General features: G+C 46.7%; 1 protein-coding gene across 1 annotated transcript in view; it reads right to left on the reverse strand.

Annotated features, from left to right (window-relative positions):
• Positions 1-20,147, reverse strand: part of trim62.1 (tripartite motif containing 62, tandem duplicate 1) — an 84,307-nt gene extending 64,160 nt beyond the window's left edge. The window contains exon 1 of the mRNA XM_041207222.1: positions 19,377-20,147. Within this exon, the coding sequence (XP_041063156.1) occupies positions 19,377-19,781 (405 nt within the window). The 5' untranslated portion in view covers positions 19,782-20,147. The remainder of the gene's footprint in view (positions 1-19,376) is intronic.
• Positions 20,148-20,349: the final 202 nt, after the last annotated feature.

The following is a 20,349-nucleotide window of genomic DNA, read 5'->3' on the forward strand; positions in this document are numbered from 1 at the left end:
TGGTAGCAGAAGGGGAATTGAACATTTTACCCTCCAGCCGCATTGGTGGTTTTCCACGCCGTATTGTCCCATTCCCAGCACATCCTGTCTCATTAATAATGCATTTCTGGGAAACATGCCAGATCACTGGCAGGGCTTCCTCTCATTTGCCCGCCCCACCATCACCTTAGGCCTCCAGTAACCTGGGTGCCATATTTAAAGGGCGCCCCTGCACAGAGCTAGCACTCTCGGAGGCATCGGAAGCTACTGGAAACTCATGGATGCCAAAGGGAGGAAACACGTTGACCCCAAATTTAGTGACGCCTCGCTTGGCCGCCTGCTAGACGTTGTGGGCCCACCATGAAGTCCCCTACCCCCGTTCTGGGTGAAGGCCAGCAAGCAAGGTCACCAATACAGCATGGGAAGCGGTGGCAGTGATGGTCAACACCAACACCCTGCAAAAAAGGACAACTACCCAGTGCCAAAAGAGGATGAATGATCTCCTCTGTTCCACCAGGGTAAAGCACTCTTCTCATCACTCCCACCTCTCTCACTTCCAAGCCCATCACACATCCATAGGGATCTCACTCACTGCCAGTTCAAGGGACATCACCATTCACTCTCTCTCAAACACACCGTCATCAGCCCTACGGACCGTGTCCTCATCCCATCCATGGCACCACTCATCACCCACACATACCAGGCATCTTTATCACCTGGCTTGGCAGGCATCCTGCTTACACTGTCTCCATCTATATTCATGCAGGACAAGCTGGCACACAATAAAAGGGAGACTGGTGGAGGAATTCCCGACATCAACGTCCTCACAGACTTTGAAAATAACATCATCCAGCTGGTCGGCAAGGATCTGGACAGTTCCTGTGCTGACGGTGAGGTCAGTGGTGAGGTCAACAAAGTGGGGATCCAGCCGTGCAACATCCATCAGACAACCATGCTGTGAGTCAGTTCCGCTGTTCCACAGTCCCCTGCCATGCACTAATTATCTCTCCTTGCTTTTGCAGGCACATCTGGGAAACAGCCGAGGGAGTCCATGACCCAGGTCCTTGACTCAAGCCCTGAAGACACTTCGGAAGAAGAATCTGATGACACCCTCATTGAAGGCCCGTCACAGCCTTCATAAGTCATGCCTGCACCTCAAGGGGGCTTATCGTTGTTGCCAGAATGTCCTGAGCCAGCGGCACAGAGTTCCATCATTCTCTCTGTGTTCTCCCAGCATCTTTGAGGTGCGGCTAGCACCCCCCCCACCCCAAACAATCTGTGTCCGGTGACAGTGTTATCCTGAAGGGTTCAGCTCACGAAGGATGCCACAGGATCAGGAGAAGTTAAAGTTTCCCCGCCGCATCTCCATGATCTGACCCTGTTCACAGAGCACAAGCAATGTGCCATCAGCCAGACAGGAGTCAGACATTCACATAAGCTTTGTGAGGACCTGTGGAGTGTCCCCAACGCACGTCATTATTATCCTCCTCGAACATATCCTGCTGCATCTCATGCTGCATCTGCCTTCCCTCAGAGAGTATGTGTGCTGCCATGAGCCACACATGAGTCAAACGTTCACAGATGCAATATGAAGATCTATGGAGCCTCCTCACTGCATGTTGTCATCATCCTCCACGAATCTAGCGGCCATGAGGGTCTCCCAAGCGCGCCTGCCTTGTCTGGACAACGCAATGGCCTCATTGCCGTCATCCTCGCCTTCAAGAACCTCATCACCCTCATCCCTGTCGGCATCCTCCTCATCGGAGGAGATGTGCAGCTCCTGCATCACCTCCTCAGGGAGCTCCTCCCCCTGTTGCAGCGCCAGGTTGTGACAGGCACAGCAGGGGACAATGATACATGACACCCTCTGTGGGCTGTATTGCAGGGCCCCACCAGACGGATCCAGGCACCGGAATCTCATTTTTAACATCCCAATTGTTTGCTCCACCAAAGTGCAAGTTGCAGCATAAGCCTCATTATACCTTCTCTCTGCTGCAGTCTGAGGCTGCCGCACAGGTGTCATCAGCCACATTCTGTGTGGGTAGCCCTTGTCCCTGAGGAGCCAAACCTGCAGCCTCTGTGGACCCTGGAAGATGTCAGGGATCTGAGACTTTGAGGATGTAGGAGTCGTGGACACTCCCTGGGAACCAGCACAAACCTGTAGGATGTGTTTGTGATGGTCACAGACCAGCTGAACATTCAGTGAGTGGAAGCCCTTGTGGTTGACGTTGTTGACAGCTTGTTGTCACGGCAATCTGATTGCCATGTGAGTGCAGTCGATGGCATCCTGCACCTATGAGAAACCTGAGATCTGGGCAAATCCCAGCGCTCTTGCTTCCTGGCTTTCCTGATCCCGGGTGAAATACACTAAGTTCACGAATATGGCGTCCATGACCTCCTAGATGCACTTGTGTGTGGAGGCTTGCGAGATCCCGCAGAGGTCACCTGTGGAGTTCTAGGAGGAGCCACTGGCGTAAAAATTGAGCGCCATGGTCACTTTCATAGCCACTGGCAGTGGATGTCCTCCATGGCCCCGTGGCATCAAATCCTGCAGCAGGTGACATATGTGATCAACCAGTTCCCTGGGCATACGCAGTCTTCGATAACACCGGATCTCAGTCATCTGCAGGAATGACGAGCACCATCTGTACACTCTGGGTCTGGCAAGGCACTGACCAGCAACAGCTCACTGTGACTCTTCATTGGCATGCGCAGGAGCACCAGCTGCCCCTTCTTCCTGAGGGTGCTGCTCCTTCTTCTGCACAGCCAGGCACCTCCGTCACTCTCTTCTCCTTTGTCTCTGCTCCCTGTAAGCCATGAGGCATACAGCTAGGTCACCAGGCTCCATGCTCCTGATGTATGCCTCCTGCAGGATGAAAGAGAGAGACGCGTGGGTTAGCATTGGTCTCCTTGAAACCTCTCATGGTTATGCATGTAGCTCCAGCTGCATCTCGAGACTCTTTAACACATCCCGGGCAGTGATGGCCACCACTTGAATGGCCAGAGTTCAGTACACTGCCTGGCTGTCCAAAACCCCACCCACTCCACCTGACCAATCAGTGTTAGCTTTGTTCACTGGACTGATGCTGTGCTCTCAGCTCAGGTGCAGGCATTCTCCAAACCCACACTGCAAGGCTGCACTGTTAGCTTGAACCATGGGGGATACTGGTCCAAAGCTTAATGAAGCCATTGCAAAGAGCTCCGAGTGCCTTCACCAGTGACTGCTCCATGTCCAAGCGCTGGGATTTGCCCAGATCTCAGGTTTCTCATAGGTGCAGGATGCCATCAACTGCACTCACATGGCAATCAGATCGCCGTGACAACAAGCTGTCAAGGAGATTGTACAACTTGTCCAGTCGCCCAATGGCTCTGCAGCCCCCTAAAAAGCTCATTAATTTGCAATCTGTGCTCGAGGGGTGCAAAGTTCAGGAGCATTTGGTGACACTTTCATACCTCTGCATTGCTTGAGTGGGCAGATAAGTTAGAGGCCCAATTCCAATCATGTCAAAGTAGCTGCGCCTGGAAGAATGCTGACTTTATACAAGGTTTCCCCAATGCGTGGCCACTTCCCTGCTCCCCACTCCACCCCCCCCCACCCCCCCACAACCCATGTGCTTGTGCACTACCATCAGACCGTGCTGCCTTGCCCCCACCGCCTTGCCCCAACCACAGTACCCTGGCACCACAATGTCAACCAGCTGAGAAAAAGCAACTTGTCTGGCCCTCGCCAGGTGCACACTTTTTAAATGCTGTTGCTAATCGCATCATTCAGAAGTCACGCTGACCTGGGAAGTAAATTCAATGTGGTGGGGATGATTCCAGCAGGCAGGCAAGATGATGAGATGCAAAAGCATTGAAATTAGGTGCCCAACATTGGACGATGGGAAAAGCGGCCCACTATTGATGGGCAGAGCAGTTGATCGCAAACTAGTTTCACGACGGTGTAAAACCAATGTTTGGCTTCTCACCATGTTGTCTGCCCATGCCCGCCATGACGCCTGATGCCAGAAGGGGCGGAAAATTGTGGTCCTGGTGACAATGATCTTCATCTATATCAGGTCTTCCCATGTGCCAAATCAAATCTTATAGAAACCTAGAGTAATAACACTCAGGGCGGAATTTTCTGTGCCCACTGTTGTCGGGCGTCATGGCGGACGTGAGCGGACAATATGACAGGAAGGCCAAAAATTGGTTTCAGGACATTGTGAAACCAGTTTGCAGTTATCCACTCTGCCTGTCGATGGCGGGTCGCATTTCCACTACTGCATGTTGGGAACTTCATTGTAATACATCTGCATATCATTATAAGCCCAGCTCGCTGGAATCATCCCCCCACAGCCCTCATCCTACAGTCTCTTCCCTTGCCTGAGGCCACTGGGGAAGTGGGTATCCCAGGGTGTGTGTGTGAGCACATGTTGATCTGTGCAAGTGGCCTCAAGAAGGTGGGGGTTGAAGAGGCAGTCTCCAGAGGAGATGAGGCCAGATGGAGATGTGAGGGTGCGTGTGAGAGAGTGAGTGGTGATGTCCCTTGAGTTGGCAGTGAGTGAGATGCCAGTGGATGTGTGATGGGCTTGTGAGTGTGTGAGTTTAGAGTGATGAAATGGTTTCCTTATCCTGGCAGCATGGATGAGATCATTCATCCATTTTCTGAACTGAATGGTGAATGTCTTCTGTGCAGTGTTGACACTGACCACCACTGGCACCACCTCTCAAGCTGGAGTGGTAACACTACTGGGCCTCCTGTGGTCAGAGCGGGGGTAGAGGAGATTGCGGCAGGCTCCAACGGTGTCCAGTAGGTGTCCCTGGGATGCATCACTGAATCAGGAGGCTTCAGTTTTCATGCCTTTCATGTCTTCTGTGCAGCAGTCCTGGGCTGAATGCACCGAGAGGTGTGCGTGTGGCTGCACTTTAAATGTGGCGCCAGGTGGGAGGAAGCGATGAGGTGCTGGCATCACAAGCAATTCGGAGGCTACCCACCAGCAAAATGGCATGTTTCCTGGGAACGCATGGCTAATGAGCCGGGACTGGGACAATATGACGTGAAAAACCACCATTGCGGCCAGTGGGTAAAACATCCGTTTTCGTGCTGGCTTCCACGGTTAGTGCAAATCTGGAACGATTCCTCCCTTAGGGTTTGTTACTTTCATCCCATCTCTTCATGCATTCACACTCAGACAGCGGGGACATGGTCTGCCAATTTATGCAGGCAGGTCTCTGGTTGACCTGCCCTCTGCTGTTCTGTTCTCTCCACAGGGAATATTACCTCAGCTCCATTGCACTGGAGGTGCAGCCCCAACGGAGCTTAAAGGGAGGCAGATTCACAAACACAACCACCCAGTTAGTGGCCCAATAGGAAGCTTATTAACTATATCTTGTTGCTCTTCTTGTTTCTTCCAATTTCCTCTCCTCTGCTGATGACAGATATGCTCACGTGTACAGGTTCCACAGGTGCCAGTAACTCACAAGCGCCTCACACACATACCATTCTTCAGTGCCTAGACAGCAAGTATACCCTCATCAGGAATAGCACTAACTCCGACCCTGTCCACACCCATTTCCTGCAGGACTCTCTTTCCCTCTCTCTGGTCAGGGATGCCAAAATGAATTCCAGTTATGGTCCCCACTTCCAATCTCTATCTAGGGAACCACCACTGCAAAAGCTACTGAAAAGAATTGGATAAGGCCATGATCAGACTGAGCTCCAATTGCCCACGCTGCCCGTGGTCCGATTGCCTGCCAACACTCACCATCTTCGAACATGTAGGAAGAATAGCCATGTGGGTGAGGCGTCAGAGGGCGTCATCCATGAAAGTGGGCACCCCTCCCCACCCCCCACCCAACACCCCTGCTACCCCACCCCCACACCACCACCACAATTGAAGGCCTGTGCTATCAAGGAAGGAGGAGAAAAACCCATACGCAGAATCAAACATTTCCTTCACAAAATAACATTTCAACAGCAATTTGTTTAATCATTCTCCCATACTGCTGAATGCCTCTCATTTAGTAATTTAATACTTGGAACACTGTATTTGACACAGAGCACACAGAGGGAATGTCTGCCTGAGTGCTGGAGACAAGGCCCTAATTTAATCGCTGGGTCGCAAAAGAAGCCATTATTTCACTCAAGCTGCACTCTCATGGTTTATGGATGTCAGCTGGCTCCCTGAGTTTTAATTACTGCTTCTTTCTAAACCACATTCTTTTCAAAATATGATAACAGACAGACAGTGGCAGTTGTTCCCTCAGCATTGCAGCTGGGTTTTGCAATTAATTTTTAATTTATCTAACAAGGACATTACATTTTGAAAAAAAAGCCACTTTCACCACAGAAAACGCAAGAATTTTCCGGAATAGGAACAGGGCATTAGACCCAGCACACCAGTTCTTATTTTCATTACAGCTATTGGCTGACACTTCAGTGTAGTGCTGAGGGACGGTTAATCGACAGAGGTCCCATCCTTCAGATGAGACATTAAAGTGAGATCTAATTTGCCCATTCAAATGGATGCAAAAGAGCCTTTTGAACAAGAGTGAGGTATTCTCCTTGGATGGCATTCATTCCACAACTAATGCTGCAAAAACACAAGTTAACTAGTCATTAGTTCCTCTCTAGCTCCTTGTACATTGCAGTGAACAAATTTGCAGCTACATCCACTTACTTAGGGGGCCAGTTAGCTCAGTTGACTACATGGCTGGTGTGTGGTTCAGATTAACATCAATAGCATAAATTCAATTCCTGTTCTGGCTGAGGTAGATTTGAGACATACCTCATTGCCTACCCTGTGTTTGATGCAGGATGGTGCCCCTCAAGCTATGTAACTAATTGCCCCCCTCCAATAGGGTGAGGGATGTTTGCAGTCCCTTGTGGGACTGTGGCTTAACTACTGACCTAACTTAAAAACAGAATTGATTTCAAAAGAGGCCTGCTGATTAAGTGCTGTGGGACAGCTGTAGTATATGATAAAGGTGTTATATAAATGCAAGTTTTTCCTTTTTGTGGTCACCTTCACCCCATATCCCTCAATCCCATCATTCTACAGGGAGGTAATACATTTGAGCTGACAGACAGTAGGTTCTCCGCGATAGGAAAGATGTGGTGTTTTGGCGAGAACAGGGTCATTCTTGGCAGTAGTATCCTACACAGTCAGCATTCATCGCCACGGTTCACATATGGCCACCTGACTGTGATAGTAAAAGGGCTGCGAGTACAGAAGGAAGCATTCCGACAAAGCAAGATTCAGTGGCCTCAGCAGAGGGGCAGAAAAAATTGGAAATAAATAATTCGAGGAAAAATGAGAGACTGGGGAGTATCCTGTTCCTGTCAGCTCTCACAGTACGGTGCACAAGAACGAACAAGGGTTCATTCCAAACACCTGCTGTTTGCACAAGAAAATGTTCAGGATTAAGCACAGCCTGTGTGAGGGAGAAAAAAAAACTAAACAAACACAATCCTGCTGAACAAGCTCGTTCGCCCCCTTCCTCCCACAAGATCCTGTGGCCTCACAGGAATTCTGGCACAGCAGACACAGCATATGGTAAAGAGATATTATGCACCAAATCAACATCATTAAGCATCGCCGTAAAATGTCTTCTTTCAAAAAAAATTACTTTTATCCATCTTAAATAAGGAACCTGGTGCAGTGGTGAGCCTGCATGCAGATTCCATGTTTCTTCCTGCATGGCCCAGCAGTGCACAGGAAGAGCCCACTAACAGCAATTAGATAAATGGTTAGTAAATCCGTTTTCAGTGATGTGGTTTGAGGGGGGAATGTTGGCCAGGACATCAGCAATCTCGCCCAGCTCATCAAAAATCCCAGTGGATCTTTAAGGTCCACTTTAATTAGCGCTCAAAACCTTGGTTTAAGGTCTCATCCGAAGGAAGCATTGTCATCAATGTAACACTTCCTCCCAATGGCACTGGAGTTTAAACCAGACGACATGCTCAAATCCTGGAGAGAGCTTTAACTGCAACTTAAGACTGTGTTTTGCCTACAAGACAGTCAATTATGTTGCAATGTACTTCATATGTAAAGCACTTTGAGCTGTTGGAGAGATGTTTTAAGGCTACAAGTCTCTTTCTCATTTTAATCTAATGATGGGAGCAACACAGTTATTTTTGTGCTGCACTTTGTTACAAATGTTGAGTAATTAAGAAGAACAAGAAGTATCAGTTTATGGCTTTCTCAGAGGAATTATAAGGCTGCAACCTCCATCTCTCATAAAAAGATCACACTGACAATAAAGCACATCGAGGACGTTTTAACAGAAAGGACTGTACATCATCAGGAAACCTCATAGAAGCACCCTCCAGTACAGTTAACAGCTGGAATCAATCCACAATCACAAACTAACAGGTACATTAAAATGTCAACACTTTTCTGGTTGCAAAGTACAAATTTCTTCCACGATATAATGACCCCAAAATTCCTCCTGGAGATTTTGAATGAAAACAAATTTGCAAAGAAAAAAAACACTTGCCCAGCTAGCAATGTTCTTAGCACATGGGCTCAAGCAGTGTTTCTCGGTGGGGCGTCAATTTCCTCTTCTTTTATAACCCTCCTCTCCTCCCCGAGATGTGGGTTCCGCTTCCAGAAGCAGGGAGTTGGTGCAATGCCAAGTGGTAATTTCCACATGACTCCAGTCAATCAAAATAAAAACAAAAAAAACTGCGGATGCTGGAAATCCAAAACAAAAACAAAAACAGAATTACCTGGAAAAACTCAGCAGGTCTGGCAGCATCGGCGGGGAAGAAAAGAGTTGACGTTTCGAGTCCTCATGATCCTTCGACAGAACTTGAGTTCGAGTCCAAGAAAGAGTTGAAATATAAGCTGGTTTAAGGTGTGTGTGTGGGGGGGGCGGAGAGAGAGAGAGAGAGAGAGAAGTGGAGTGGAGGTGTGGTTGTAGGGACAAACAAGCAGTGATAGAAGCAGATCATCAAAAGATGTCAACAACAATAGTACAAAAGAACACATAGGTGTTAAAGTTAAAGTTGGTGATATTATCTAAACGAATGTGCTAATTAAGAATGGATGGTAGGGCACTCAAAGTATAGCTCTAGTGGGGGTGGGGAGAGCATAAAAGATTTTTTTTTTTTAATTTTTAAATAATGGAAATAGGTGGGAAAAGGAAAATCTATATAATTTATTGGAAAAAAAAGGAAGGGGGAAACAGAAAGGGGGTGGGGATGGGGGAGGGAGATCACGACCTAAAGTTGTTGAATTCAATATTCAGTCCGGAAGGCTGTAAAGTGCCTAGTTGGAAGATGAGGTGTTGTTCCTCCAGTTTGCGTTGGGCTTCACTGGAACAATGCAGCAAGCCAAGGACAGACATGTGGGCAAGAGAGCAGGGTGGAGGGTTAAAGTGACAAGTGACAGGGAGGTTTGGGTCATTCTTGCGGACAGACCGCAAGTGTTCTGCAAAGCGGTCGCCCAGTTTACGTTTGGTCTCTCCAATGTAGAGGAGACCACATTGGGAGCAACGAATGCAGTAGACTAAGTTGGGGGAAATGCAAGTGAAATGCTGCTTCACTTGAAAGGAGTGTTTGGGTCCTTGGACGGTGAGGAGAGAGGAAGTGAAGGGGCAGGTGTTGCATCTTTTGCGTGGGCATGGGGTGGTGCCATAGGAGGGGGTGATGGAGGAGTGGACCAGGGTGTCCCGGAGGGAGCGATCCCTACGGAATGCCGATAGTGGGGGTGAAGGGAAGATGTGTTTGGTGGTGGCATCATGCTGGAGTTGGCGGAAATGGCGGAGGATGATCCTTTGAATGCGGAGGCTGGTGGGGTGATAAGTGAGGACAAGGGGGACCCTATCATGTTTCTGGGAGGGAGGAGAAGGCGTGAGGGCGGATGCGCGGGAGATGGGCCGGACACGGTTGAGGGCCCTGTCAACGACCGTGGGTGGAAAACCTCGGTTAAGGAAGAAGGAGGACATGTCAGAGGAACTGTTTTTGAAGGTAGCATCATCGGAACAGATGAGACGGAGGCGAAGGAACTGAGAGAATGAGATGGAGTCCTTACAGGAAGCAGGGTGTGAGGAGCTGTAGTCGAGATAGCTGTGGGAGTCAGTGGGTTTGTAATCAATGTTGATTACTGAAGGCATTACACCTGCTAACCTGGCACTTAGGCAAAACTGTCCAGCAGTGGTTACTGGACAGTTATCCAAGAGCTAGTAATCCCTTTAGCTACAAGTGCACTGAAATCAATTGTAGTGTCATTACTGTTGTTCCAGCTGAGATCAGATAAATGAGCACAAACTGGTGACCCTTTAAGTCTTCCCTTGTCTGTGTGGCTCAGCTACATATTGTGGTTCCCAAATGAGCCATTAGGAAGAGAGAACTTTAATTTTATTGCAGCAAATGTCAAATAGTCAGGCCACATTGCAGTGTCATCATACGACATTTATCTTAGAACTCGATTACTTCCAGTGGCCCTAAAAGGTAATTGAGGTGGTCCCAATGTTACAAGTCATGCTGAAAACCATCTTGATGGGAGGGTTTTCTCTATCTTGCCACAGGCAGTGGAGCTGGGCACCAACCTAACCAGCATTTACTGAATGCACTGTGTGTGTAGTCATGGGATCCAACTAAATAAAATTTGCATTTATATGCGCCTTTCAGCACCTCAGGATGGCCCCGAAGCACCTTACAGCCACCTTACTTTGTAACATAGGCACCATTGTAATGCGGGAAACGCAGCAGTTAATTGCACACAGCAAGCTCCCACAAGCATCAGTGAAACAACCACTGGATAATCTGTTTTAATGACTTTGATTTGATGGATAAGTATTGGCCAGGACACTGCAGATAACTCATCTTTGAAAGAGTACCACAGGACCTTTTCTGACCACCTGTCAGCAGATGGAGCCTCAGTAGAAAGAGTACATAATACATCCACACAGGGCCAGTGCTCGTAGCCAAGAGGAATTGATTTGATGCAACATAAACCAGTCATCATTTAGCAGATCTGAACTAGTATCCGGGTGGCCTGCCACTTGGTTCAGTCTTCCTGCAATGGGGAAGTCAACAATTTCATCATTGGTAAGTGAAAGAGTGGTTCAATGATAATCTCCAGCTGGGGAGGAACCCTTTCTGGCAGCACTCACGTGCACAGTTATGAAAACATTGAATCAACTTGTAGTGTCGAACTTGAAGGGTAGATGTTGAAAGGCTGTTTCCCCTCGATAGGGAGTCTAGAATTAGAAGGACGATTCTCTGGAAAAGGGGTCAGCCATTTTGGACTGAGATGAGGAGGAGGAGGAATTTCTTCACTCAGAGGATTGTGAATCTTTGGAATTCTCTACCCCAGAGGGCTGTGGAGGCTCATTAGTTAAATATAATCAAGGACGAGATCAATGGACTTTGGGGAATCAAGGGACATGGGGAGGGGATGAGAAAGTAGAATTTATGTTGAAGATCAGTCATGATCTTATCGAATGGCAGACCAGGCTCAGGGACTGTATGGCCTACTCCATTTCTTACGTTCTTATATTCTTATGCTCATATCGTGGATGGCCTGTGGCATTGCTTACAGAAAGTTGGAGGATTTTTTAAAAATAAAATCGACTGGAGGATTATATCCCAGTTTATTGTTATGCTGCTAAAGTGCAGCTGTATAAGTTGTCCCTGTAAAGTTACAAGACGAAGTATGATCAGGCACATCCTGATGACAATTAGAGGCTCATGATTAGGTTTGCTTTCACGATTTGCATATTTTATTTGAAAAATAAACAACAGCTGTGATTTCTGGATGCTGCATCTAAAAAGTGTGATGTCAAAAGTGTGGAAATAGACTGTAGGTGCGTGTCCCTTTTTAAGTAGGGGCTCTGAGCATCACTAACACTTGAAAAGAATACTGATTGCAGATCCGAACTCTGGCTTTTTTATTGGCAGATTAAACAATGTGGAATTGTTATGTTCTCAGTGAGAGGAACCTGAAAAACGGAGCAAATTTGCCCAGGTTAGGTTTTACTGATTTGGCCTGTTTGACTTGCGTGGGCCTGGGCGTGTAAAGTCCCTGGCTCCCAGCCTTTGCAGACCACAAGAACAAAAGCTTTCACACCTCCACAGTGGAAAATTATTGTTGAGGCCTCAGTAGTGACAACTCATGACTATTATTTTTGGACACCAGACTCTTCCAATGGTTGCTGTTCAAGGGGGCAGGTCCAAAGAGTGACGTGAGATCCTGTTTAATGTTGGCACATTTCTACTAGAAGCAACTCAGTAATGTAGCAGGATTATGTTACTATTTCATATTGTTACTAGGCTATCAGGAGAGCAGTGCTCAAATGAACCACAAAGACCAGTCTAGCTCATTTGCTTCCACCCACTGGACCTTTTGAAGGCTTAATGTGCCATTTTGCAACTGTGTTCAACAATGGATCTTTGAAAATTTGGCTCCAGGACACCAACAGAGGCACAGAGTTGGCAGCAGAAGTGCCTTGTAGCAAAGCAGCAAATTCATGCCACATCATCCCTAAACTGATTTTTAACATGAACCTCCCTTCATACGTAGAACATCTCAAGATTATCAGCATCAAGAAAGAATGTGAGCTAGGCAAGAGAGTTTAGCTGCAAATAATCTGCTTATATCAGGATTTCTGTAAATCAGAAAATGGACACAGGCAGCCAATTGTCAAATCTATCAATATTCTTAATTGTTCAACACCTTTATAAAAAAAGACGACAACAGATGCTAATGGATTTGGCAAAAACACCACAAATTTGCATCTGTAGAATGTGTTTGTGGCTGTTTTCTGTGGTCAAAACCATTTTCAATATCAGGGTGGAAGTTTCTGTCAGGTAGCAACAGTAGAAGAGCATTACTGGCCTGTATGGTTACATTGAATCCTTAGCCTGCATGTGGCCAGTGCCACAATGGCAGATCCCATGGCATGTGCCTCTGTTAAGAAGGGTCTATCTTTGCCAGGAATTGCATTTCCTTCAGAAGCACCCAATGGAGGGTTTCACAGGAGGATTTTTAGTAATAACAGCTCTAATACTGGATACTTTACGTGACAGGGTTGTCTCAGTTGGTGCATCTGGCACTGGAGACAAAACAGGAAATGGAGAGTAGGGCCCATTAGGGACCAAGGGGGCAATCTATGGGACATCGGTAGAGTGTTGAACGAACACTTCACATCCATCTTCACCCAAGAGAATGAGGGTGAAGATATGGAACTCGGGGAGAGAGACTGCGAGGTTCTTGAGCAAATTGATACACGGCGTGACAAGGTATTGGAGGTGTTGGCAGGCTTAAAGTGGACAAAGCTCCAGGTCCGGATGATTTGTGTACCTGACTGCTGAGGGAGGCAAGGGAGGAGATCGCAGGGGCTCTGATCTAAATATTTAATTCCTCTCTGGCCACTGGGGAGGTGCCAGAGGATTGGAGAACAGCTAATGTGGTTCTGCTATTGAAGAAGAGTTATAGAGATAAGCCAGGGAACTACAGGCCAGTGAGTCTCACGTCAGTGGTAGGGAAACTATTGAAGAAAATTCTGAAGGAGAGAATCTATCTCCACTTGGAGAGGCAAGGTTCGATCAGGGATAGTCAGCATGGCTTTGACAGAGGGAGGTCATACCTAACAAATTTGATTGAATTTTTTGAGGTGATGACCAGGTGTGTAAATGAGGATAGGGCAGTTGATGTAGTTTATTTGGATTTCAGGTCCCACATGGGAGACTTATAAAGAAGACAAATGCACATAGGATACAGGGTAATTTGATAAGGTGGATTCAAAATTGGCTTAGTTGTAGGAGACAAAGGGTGATGACAGAAGGCTGCTTTAGTGACTGGAAGCCAGTGTCCAGTGGCGTACCACAGGAATCTGTGCTGGGTCCCCTATTATTCGTCATTTATATAAATGTCATAGATGACTATGTGGGGGGTAGGATTAGTAAATTTTTGGATAACACAAAGATTAACAGTGAGGTTGACTGTCTTGGGCTACAGGAAGATATAGACGGGATGGTCAAGTGGACAGAAAAGTGGCAGATGGAAGTTAACCCTGAAAAGTGTGAGGTGATACACTTTGGAAGGAGTAATTTGACAAGGAAATATTCAATGAATGGCATGATACTAGGAAGTTCTGAGGAACAAAGGGACCTTGGCGTGTGTGTCCATAGATCTCTGAAGGCGGAGGGGCATGTTAGTGGGGTGGTGAAAAAGGCATATGGGACACTTGCCTTTATCAATCAAGGCATAGATTACAAAAGTAGGGAGGTCATGTTGGAGTTGTATAGAACCTTAGTGAGGCCACAGCTGGAGTACTGTGTGCAGTCTGGTCGCCACATTATAGGAAGGATGTGATTGCATTGGAGGGGGTGCAGAGGACTTTCACCAGGATGTTGCCTGGGATGAAACATTTAAGTTACGAAGAGAGGTTGGATAGGCTAGGATTGTTTTCGTTGGAACAGAGAAGACTGAGGGGCAACCTGATCAAGGTATACAAGATTATGAGGGGCATGGACAGGGTGGATAGGGAGCAGCTGTTCCCCTTAGTTGAAGAGTCAGTCACAAGGGGACACAAGTTCAAGGTGAGGGGCAGGAGGTTTAGGGGGGGATGTGAGGAAAAACCTTTTTACGCAGAGGGTGGTGACGGAATGGAAAGTGCTGCCTGGGGGGGTGGTGGAGGCGGGTCGCCTCACATCAATTAAAAAGTACCTGGATGAGCACTTGGCACGTCATAACATTCAAGGCTATTGGCCAAGTGCTGGTAAATGGGATTAGGTAGGTAGGTCAGGTGTTTCTCACGTCAGTGCAGACTCGATGGGCCGAAGGGCTTCTTCTGCACTGTGATTCTGGAGGGTAACACTGCACCTAGTGAAGTGGTCATTCACAGTTTTACATAATACAATTAAAGAGCAAAAAGGTCACCTACATTAACCACCTGAATCCAAGAAATTTGTTACAATTTTATGATATCTGCTACAAAATATAATGGGCACCATTCCTCGAATGGCATGATTGGCTTGGTGCTGCCCGCTGTGGAACTGAATCATACAGACCAGTAGTCTCAATTCTTGGTCAATGCTCATCTAAATCATAACCATAATCAGAATACGACTTTGAAATTTGTCAGCTCTTGGCTAATTAAGAGAAACATAGGCAGGGATTTTCCTCTTCAGATCAATAACCAATATTTGTTGGACACAGACTAAGATCAGGCTCAACTGTAATGCCTCCTGTTGCCATATGATTTACCAATGCTCATCATCCAGACTGGCACATGACGAATGGATAACAAGATAACAAAGACAGCTCACACCTATGGAACTGAACAAGTTAGTGCCTTTATAAGAATGGTTCCAGGGATGAGAAACTTCAGCTATGAGGATAGATTGGAGAGTTTAGGGCTCTTCTCCTTGGAGAGAAAGAGGTTAAGCGCATATTTGATAGAGATGTTGAAAATCATGAGGGGGGTGGATAGAGTGGATAGGGAGAAGCTGTTCCTGCTCGTAAAAGGATCTAGAATGAAAGGGCACAGATTTAAAGTGATTTGCAAAAGAAGCAAATGTGACGTGAGAAAAAACGTTTTCACACAACGAGTGGTTTGGGTCTGGAATGCACTGCCTGGAAGTGTGGTGGAGGCAGGTTCAATCAAGGCATTCAAGAGGGCATTGGATGATTATTTGTATAAAACAATGTGCAATGGTACGGGGAAAAGGCAGGGCAATGGCACTAGATCATAACGCTCATTTAGAGAGCCGGAGCAGACGCGATGGTCCAAATGGCCTCCTTCACACTGCAACAATTCTGTGATTCTGTGCACGTGGTGGTCTTTTGCTGTCCTATTATGGGGTGTTTTGATAGAACAGATAGGAAGAAGCTGTTTGAACTGGCAGGAAAGTCAGTTACCAGATTTAAGGTAATTGATAAACAAACCTGAGGAAAGATGACAAGAATTTTTCTTTTGGAAAAAAAAATGCAGTCAGTTGTTGTGATGTAGAATGCACCATCTGAAAGAGTGATGGAAATTGATTAAATAATAACTTTCAAAAGGGAATTGGATAAATAGTTGAAAAGGAAAAAGCTGCAGCACTGTGGAGAAAGGGCAGGGGGAGTTGGACTATCTTAGATAGCTCATTCAAAGGGTCAGAATGGCCTCCTTCTGTGCTATATGATTCTATTTGTTTATTTATCTGTAACTCCAATGTACCTGGTATACCTCAGTATATATTTCTTAGGAGTCATGAATGTGAAGTAAAATTCCACATTCAAATTTTTTGGTGTCATCCACTGCAGGTATTAACAGGCAGCACATTCCACTTTACTGACATAAAATAAGATCCAAAGAGAATTTGTAACTTTGATGGAATCAGTGCAAACCTAGATGAAAATACCAACCATGACCCAATCCCATCAATTCATTAATTAAACTAAAAATAGTAAAAGGTTAACACAGTGGAAATTGAAATCAGGGACTGGAGGAGGAGATGGTGGTGTGGTGGTAATGTCACCTAGACCTGTAATTAGAGGCAAGGCTAATCCTCTGGGGACATAAGTTCCAATCCCACGACTGTAGTTGGTGGAATTCAAATGCAGTTAATAAAAAATAAATCAGGAATCAAAAGCTAGTCTCAGTAAAAATGATCATGAAACTTCAATAATAGTTATAAAACTTATCTGGTTCACTATTGCCTTTTAGGAAAGGAAATCTGACATCCTTACCTGGTCACTTCAGCATGGGGAATAAATGGTGGTCTTGCCAGTGACGCCCACATCCCATGACAGAATAGGTTTTTTTTTCAAAAGTGCATAGGGAAAGAGGCAATTTAGAACTCAGCAACAGGGCTCAGAAATTCCTAGGCTCCATTTCCAGTCTGTGCCGAGTTAGCTGACTTGTTAGCAATAACACGCTCAGTTTGGGTTCCGCCAGGGCCACTCAGCTCCCAACCTCATTACAACCTTGGTTCAGACATGACAAAAGAGCTGAACTCAAGAAGTGACATGTGAGTGACTGCCCTTGATATCAAGGCAGCATTTGACCAAGTGTGGCATCAAGGAGCCCTAGCAAAACTGGAGTCAATGGGAATCGCGGGAAAACTCTCCACCAGTTACAGTCATGCCTGATACAAAAGAAGACGGTTGTGGTTGTTGGAGGTCAATCATCTCAGTCCCAGGACATTGCTGCAGGAGTCCCCCAGGCTAGTGTCCTAGGCCCAACTATCTTCAGCTGCTTCATCAATGACCTTCCTTCCATCATAAGGTCAGAAGTGGGGATGTTCGCTGATGATTGCACAATGTTCAGCACCATTCGCAACTCCTCAGATACTGAAGCAGTCTGTGTCTATATAGAGCAAGACCTGGACAATGTTCAGGATTGGGCTGTTAAGGACAAGTTACGTTCGTGCCACACAAGTGCCAGGCAATGACCATCTTCAGGAGGTAAGGATCTAACCGTCTCCCCTTGACGTTTAATGGCATAACCATCACTGAATCCGCCATTATCAACATCCTGGGAGTTACCATTGACCAGAAACTGAACTGGACCAGCCATATAAATACTGCGGTTACAAGAGCAGGTCAGAGGCTGAGAATTCTGTGGTGAATAACTCATCTTCTGAGTCCCCAAAGGCTATCCACCATCTACAAGGCACAAGTCAGGAGTGTGATGGAATACTTTCCACTTGCCTGGATGAGCTCCCACAACACTCAAGAAGCTCAACATCATCCTGGACAAAGCAGCTGCTTGATTGGCACCCCATCCACAAACATTTACTCACCTCCACCACCGATGCACAGTAGCAGCAGTGTATACCATCTATAAGATGCACTGCAGCAACACACCAAGGTTCCTTCAACAGAGCCTTCCAAGCCTGCGACCTCTACCAACTAGATGGACAAGGGCAGCAGATGCCTGGGAACACAGCCACCTTCAAGTTCCCCTCCAAGCCACACACCATCCTGACTTTGAACTATATCACCGTTCCTTCACTTTTGGTGGGTCAAAATCCTGGAACTCCCCTCCTAACAGTCCTGTGGGTGTACCTACACTGCATGGACTGCAGCAGTTCAAGAAGGCAGCTCACCATTATCTTCTCAAGGACATTTAGGGATGGGCAATAAATGCTGGCTGAGCCAGCAATGCCCACATCCCATGAACTAAATAAATAAAAAGCTCTAACTTAGTAATAGTAGCATTTGCTTTTGAATCAGTCGGCTGTGGGTTCAAGCCCCACACCAGAGACTGAAGCACCAAATCTAGCCTGATGCTGATCAAGTGCTACATAATCAGAGATATCTTCTGGCTAGATGTTAAACTAAACATCCCATCTGCCCTCTCAGATGGATGGAAAAGATCCCATGGCATTATTTTGAAAAAGAGCATGAGAGTTCTCCCCAGTATCCTGGCCAATAGTTATCCCTCAACCAAAATCACTAAAATTTTTTGATATCTCTCACTGTATCGCACTGCTGTTTGTGTGCACAAATTGGCAGCAACATTCCCTACATTACAACAGTGACTACACTTCAAATAAAAGGTGCCTTGTTGGTTATGAAACACTGAGACATCCTGGGGTCAGGGAAGGAGCCGTACAAATGCTGAAGCACCACATTTGGTTTCAACTCCCCTTGAGCAGGGAAAAGAGAAATTATCGAAGGTCAGAGTGCACTGATCCCTGATGTGGAGTTACCTGGATACGAACAGGAGATTGAAAATGGGTTTCAAGTAGCTTCCTGACCCACAGGTTCAGCTTCGAAAAACGGCCAGCAGGGTGAGATACCAGGCGATCATTTCTCCATTGTGCACCCACAAACAGCACCACAGCAAATTATCAGCACATTCTGAACAGGGGGGGGGGGCATATAAATGCTCAAAAAATGAAAGTGATCAGAAATTGTGCAGAAATCCAAACAAAACGTGACATTAAAAAAGGTTGCAACTTACTGAAAAGTGTGTCTCAAAGTATAGTGTCACTTAATATCCCCAGCTGACCCTGCTAATCCCATCTCATATCTGATTCAGGGGTCTTCCTCCCCTCCGGGGGGAATCTGCCAAGTTTTCATCGAGACATTGCCCCTTTAAATATGGGCTTAGCTGGATTCTGCAATGCTCGGTTAGCCCTGGCTGTAAAACATTTGCCTCACAAGGTACATTTAGGTTATGGTGGGGTTATCTTTGTTCCCGACCCCACCTCCAATTCAATGCGCCAGATTATCAGGAATCTTTGGGCAACGACTCTTCACCCCAAAAAGACAGCGTTTTAAAGTGCCCCTCCAGTTGGATTTTGTTTAGTAAATATTCTACAACGAGCTAATACAAATGACATTTACAAACGACATGGGTGAAAAAAGCATGACACTTGCATGTGACAGTACCCGGCCTTCCTTTGGAAATTGAAGCCCCTTTAAGACTGGGCAATTCAGGGGAACACGGAGGCATTAGCCGAACTTTACCTGGATTTCTTCAAAGGATTCCTCGATGTTGGTGACATGGTGCTGTTCGTGTAGAGCAGGTTCGTCGCAAAAGAAACACACCAGGCATTTGTCATTCAGGCAGAACAGCTTGACTTTATCATGGTCCTTACAGGGAAACGAGTTCCTCTGGGCTTGCAGGATGGCGTCCAGGGGGAAAGCGCTGTACCTCTCCACGATGTTAGACAGCTTGAGGCTGGGGGAGAGCAAAGGGTCCCTGAAGATCCTCCTGCACTCGGGACAGTCCCTGGAGCTGTGATCCTGTCTGTTCCAATGTTCAGTGATACACTTCCTACAGAAATAATGCTCACAGCCAAAGCTCACGGGATCCTGGTAGATGCTCAGGCAGATGGAGCAAAGCAACTCGTCTTTGAGACCGCAAGCCATAAGAGCACAAAGGGTGGCGGCTGGTTTATTCGACCCGTCTGCAAGTGAGGATCTGCTCCCTCTCTATTAAGGTCTGGTATCAATTTCTCTCCGCGCGATCCTCCTCACTGCTGATCAATTTCATTCCAGGAAGTGTTCCTGTGGGAAGCACCAAACTGCTACCTGAAGCAGAGAGGAGGGGGGTGGAGTGGGGAAGCCAGCAGCGAGCACTTCAGCCTTAAGCACCACCACGACATCCTCTTGCGTCATCTCAGGCTCGAATTGTAAACTTCACCAAGCCATATACAGTTCCCCTTTCCAGCTGGACGAATTGCGCTGGAAGGTTAAACTCCCGCGGTTTTCTCTTCGGTTGCGTTTCCCTCTCCCCCAAGGAAGTGGTTGCGTCTCGATTGTGTTATTGTGTTACATTAATGTTGCAATCGGATTCGCTACCTCCAAAAAAAGGAGAAATAATTCTTCAACCGGGTCCGTGCGGCTGACTCGATACTCACACTCTTGGAGTTCCCGTTTCCCAGTTTGGAAGCCCCAGGAGCAATACGATAGGATCTCCTCGGATCAACTAACTTTG

The sequence above is a fragment of the Carcharodon carcharias genome, chromosome 15 (genome assembly GCF_017639515.1).
Source record: "Carcharodon carcharias isolate sCarCar2 chromosome 15, sCarCar2.pri, whole genome shotgun sequence".
NCBI classification, from domain to species: Eukaryota; Metazoa; Chordata; class Chondrichthyes; order Lamniformes; family Lamnidae; genus Carcharodon; species Carcharodon carcharias.